A 5025-nucleotide genomic window follows, 5' to 3' on the forward strand; every position below is an offset into this window, starting at 1 on the left:
GTACATAGTTGCATTTTTACTTTTTTACCTCGTTCAAAATGAAAGACAGAATTCACAGTGTTTGGAGCATGAGTTTTAGATACCATTTGATGTGCCTTCAGTTGTCACTTTATTAAGGTACTCTTTGCTAAAACTAATGCAGCCTAACACAACAGTCCTACAATTAAATATCCAACATAAAGGTTATTATACACTGTTTGTGTTGAAACTGTGTTGGAGAGATTTGACTTTAACTTTTTCTGAAACTATTCTCTGTTCTGTATAAATCAATTAAAGTTTATTTATTGTACAGGAAGCCTGTGCATATTCTCATTTGTCCAGGTCATAGTATTTCAAAGGAGGTTAAATCGAAAGCAACTGGACTTAGTTATTTGTCTAGGAATTCCTAGACAAATAACTAAGTCCAGTTGCTTTCGATTTAACCTCCTTTGAAATATTGTACAGGAACTGAGTGTAATTAACTTATTTTGCTTATCTATGCACCTTAATATGCTTAAGCTTAATAAGTTAACCTCATATTATGAATTGCATTTAAGTTCAGATCTACCATGATGAGTCACTTTGTCTTTTAAGCAAACCAAATACCACTATTCAAAAGAAAGAAAACATCTTTATTGATATTATTGCTAGTTATTATACACAGCAACCAACAACTGTTAGAAAACTACCATTGCATCTTTATCATAGCTCCTGCTCCTTTATTGTAGCTGTTTGTCATTTTCTAAAGTGGATCAGAAATGCAAAACTACATTCTCAATATATACTTTAATGGTACTCGAGCTTGGGTTTTTGTTGCTTTAAATGCTTTGAATGGAGCCTAACAGTACGCAGCCTAGTTGTGTCTGAAGAGCTTGATCCCCATCCAGCTCCAGAGGTGGAAGAAGACGTAGACGGGGATGGTGACGGGCAGCAGCAGGCTGTAGAAGCACAGGCTGCTGCTGCTGGTGCAGCCCTGAGGGAAGTTCTCGTCCACGGCCGCGGAGTAGAACAAACCGAAGAGAGACACGATCGGGACCAGCCCCACCATCACGGACAGGGAGAACATGGTGGCGTCTGTTTGTTACAGCGTTGAACCGTTGGATCAATGAATAATGTCCCACAGGTAACAGGTGGTTAGGTAGAGTCAAACTGTCTTATTTAATCCAGTAATCAGTTACTTGAGTCGGTTTAGTTTGCGCTGGTGCCTCCTTCTACTCCTGAGCTGGTGTGGTCGAGGTGTTGGCGGCGTCTTTCTGAATGAGTCTGGCCTCCTGAGGGATCATGTTGGGGATGCCGTCGATGATGGGGTAGGCGATGCCGAGCTCCTCGTTGATCAGCTCGTTGGTCTGCGCCTCGTATCTGTCAGGGATGAGAGGTCATAAAATAAACATGTTATCTCCACTAGGTCATGTTTATTACCATGTACAAATATGGACCCCCTCGAAAACGAGATGGTACATCTCAAGGAGTTTTATCCAAATAAACAAATTTCAAATAATAAATATGAGGGATCATACAGAAACAGAAATTATGTCAGATTCAGTCAACACATGACCTCTGCAGCCGCCCCACACTAAGAGGTAATTGTGTCCCATAGAAGCTTCCATAGAAGTTTGCAAAACTAGTTATTCAATAGTTTTTAGGTAGAAAACATGCTGAACACAGTTTAAAAAAAATGACTTTCTCATTCACACATGATGCAACTTGTGATAGAGGAAGGGTAATATCTTTTCAAGCTTGTTTTTTTCCCCTACAATACTTGACTCTATCTAGATGGATTTTTGTGTGGTATTACCTGTTAATGCATAATATGTACACTTAATCTGAATTTATTACAGCAACATATAATATAAAAAGTACTTCTGCTAATATTTTTCTTATTACATAGTATAATGTCAGGCTTCAAGATTAATATTTACACATTCATACAGTGGGGAAAATAAGTATTTGAAGTTTGCTTCCCCAGAAAAAAAAGGACAGCCTGTAGTTTTGGTAAATTTGTTTTAACAGAAAGAGACAGAATATCAACAAAAAATCCAGAAATTAGCCTATATCATCATACAAAAGGTTATAAATCAATTCACATTTGATCAAGTGAAATAAGGGAAGATAATAGTATAGGGATCAAATACTTTTATCCCCCACTCAGGGTTCCCATGCGTCCTGAAAAACCTTGAAAATCTGGAAAAACGGTTGGCTAATTTTCCAGTCATGGAAAACACATGGAAAATGAAAAACAAACAAAAAAAGACCCTGCTAAGGATCTCTTTTCCAAAGAAATACCTAGTGAGAAAACTAGAGACTTTGAGTTGATGAGTGTCTCCAGTATTGGACCTATTGTCTCCTCTGCTGAGTGACAGATAGAGGATCACCAGATAGCTGTAGTGGGTGTGGTTTAAAAACAAAAACAACATGTTTTTTGTGTTGTTCTATGATACATTTGTCATCATTTCAAAGTATGTAAGTCAGAGATTATTTCATAGATAAGTCAGAGCCACAGACTGCACATCTTTAAATCAGACTTCTGGGGGTGAGAGAGGAATAAACATAGAAACAAACTGGTTAAATGTACAAAATAAGGTACAACTGTCAAAATATACACTTCTCCAAAACATGAATGGGACGGAGATACATTAGTCATGTATGGTGTAATAACATGTCTGTCAGACTGTAGCAGCTGAAAATGTCCTGGAAAATGATTTCAAGACAAGAGTGGGAACCCTACCACTGTATGTCAATCAAATCAATCAAATAAACTTTATTTGTCCCGGGAGGGAAATTTGTCTTGGGCATAATACAGCTGCTTTGTACTTGTAAAACAGACATACACAATACATACATTACAGTAGCAACACTGGCACACATATCCAAGAGAGAAAAGAGAAAAAAAAAGAGAAAGTGCGGAGAGTGCAATAAATAGTTTAAATAAAATACTCATAAAACAAGTTCAAATAATAATATTGTTGCTGCTGCTGCACAAATGTAAATTTCCCCACTGTGGGATAAATAAAGGAATCTTAACTTAATAATGTCCTGTATGTCTATACAATAAAACAGACATATCTGTTATATTGTATAGATAGAGAGTATATTTTCAGTAGTATATAGTATGCTACACATCAGTATAACAAATCCCCCCCAAAAACAAACAAAAAACTATGTGTCCAGTAAAATGTCCCAGAGAGTAAATTAATGGGTGAAGGTTTTGTGTAACAACATATTGTCATGCCTACTATTACATCAGACCTTTTCAGCATTTCCTGTATATTTCACGTGTAGCTAATCTGTTGTGTGTGTGTGTCATATCATTTGTAGTTATGTGTTGTGTGTTATTATTATTATGTGTGTGTGTGTGTGTGTGTGTGTGTGTGTGTGTGTGTGTGTGTGTGTGTGTGTGTGTGTGTGTGTGTGTGTGTGTGTGTGTGTGTGTGTGTGTGTGTGTTTACCTGAGCGGCTTCTTTGACAGCGGACAGACGAGGAACTCGAGCAGGGACTCGTCAAACGCTCCTTCGTCCTTCAGCTGCGTGAAGCTCCTGACAAACAGCGACGACGGCGTCAAGGTCCGAGTCAGAGCTTCACGTTTCACATAGCGATGAGCACGAAGCGTCTCTGTCACCACTTTACCCAAAACATTACGAAACATGACCAAACTACAGAGGAGAAAAGGAAAAGACGCCAAAAACCCGTTCCCGACGGAAGAAGCTCGTATCAGTGCAACCGAGATATGAGTCCGCTTCCGGTCCGCTAGCAGTTGTCATTAGTTCCGCTTATCGCGACGCTGTTTTTATTTCTTTCTTTTTGAGTATTTGTGATCGTTTTAATTCCATTTCGCTTACATTAAATATTAAGTAAACGACATTAAATATAATTAGTAGTACAGTCATAAATATCTCCATAAAATGTTTTACTGAGCATCAACATTGTGGAGACAATTGTGAAAGACATAAAACAGTGCTCCTATATTTTTTATTTACAAGTGTTTGAATAAAGGCAGAACACAACAAGAGCAAAAGCAAAAACAAATACCCCATCATTCCCCAACACCCCACACCCCTAACCCTCCTGTTTCTGGGTTATAAACATTACCTAAAAAAAAGTTGACAATAAATAGTGCCATACAGGGAGAGAGAGAGAGAGAGAGAGAGAGAGAGAGAGAGAGAGAGAGAAACCCTAACCCTAAAATAAAATAAATAAATAATAAAAAAAAAAATAAAAGGGAAAAAAAAACAATGACATAAGGACTCAGATATTTGACTCCTCAGATTGTCATAAATAACTCTTGGTGAGTGATTGTATCCACAGTTTCCACATTTAGCCACGAGGTGGTAGTGTTACACTGTTTAGTTTAAGCTAAACTGTGTGATATGAAGCCAGAATATCAATACAAAAAGGCACCAAAACATATTAATTTAATTGAATGAAGACAATTTAGACTACATAAGAAGGCGATTAGCTCCAATTCCAATTCTTACATGAATAAATTGAAACTTTTTTTATGAGCCAAATCCTTTAAAATAAACTCGAACTGTACTCTGCATCAAGTAGGAACTAATAGAGGTACATATTTTGTGAATTTCACTGTGTCATTGTTTGAACTGTAGTCCCATTTAAGTCCAATAGTTGTCTCGAGCATGATTTCCCAGCAGGTTGTGCCTATATGTCTATATTAAATACTGTCAGAGAGCCTGGTGCCAGCCACAGCAGAATGCATTCCTCAATCCATATGGCTGAAGATATTGCTCTGAGACTTTCCTGGCAGGGAATCAATGTTTTAAAAATGCTTCTAGCTGTAATATATCCCACAGTACAAGACCTGCTTATATGGTTTTCGTTTTCCTCTTTGCTTCGCTGCCAAGGGCTTGAATACATCAGTGGTTATAACAACTGTAGCTGTGTTCAAGCCAAAATGGGATGCATTGTAGCGCAAATGATTGAGTGATTTGCTGATGGTTGATGTGGCTATTGTGAAAACTGAAGAAGACATCTTGAAAATAATACAGAGAAACCCCATTCAGAAACAGTGTATTGACTTGGTTGGTGCAACAG

The 5025-nt window shown here is 37.7% G+C and overlaps 2 protein-coding genes across 2 annotated transcripts; both read right to left on the reverse strand.

Annotated features, from left to right (window-relative positions):
• Positions 1-590: 590 nt before the first annotated feature.
• LOC310986892 (phosphatidylinositol N-acetylglucosaminyltransferase subunit Y-like) lies at positions 591-1045 on the reverse strand (the record flags this gene model as incomplete). The annotated part of the gene is made up of 1 exon (XM_083972998.1): positions 591-1045. The coding sequence occupies one exon, from the start codon at positions 1043-1045 to the stop codon at positions 833-835; it is 213 nt and encodes a 70-aa protein (XP_083829124.1). The 3' UTR covers positions 591-832.
• pyurf (PIGY upstream open reading frame) lies at positions 591-3685 on the reverse strand. Its single transcript, XM_083972997.1, has 2 exons — positions 3426-3685; positions 591-1338 (listed from the first exon to the last, which is right to left on the reverse strand). The coding sequence occupies exons 1-2, from the start codon at positions 3620-3622 to the stop codon at positions 1191-1193; spliced, it is 345 nt and encodes a 114-aa protein (XP_083829123.1). The 5' UTR covers positions 3623-3685; the 3' UTR covers positions 591-1190.
• Positions 3686-5025: the final 1340 nt, after the last annotated feature.

Source organism: Trachurus trachurus (genome assembly GCF_905171665.1).
Source record: "Trachurus trachurus genome assembly, chromosome: 6".
NCBI classification, from domain to species: Eukaryota; Metazoa; Chordata; class Actinopteri; order Carangiformes; family Carangidae; genus Trachurus; species Trachurus trachurus.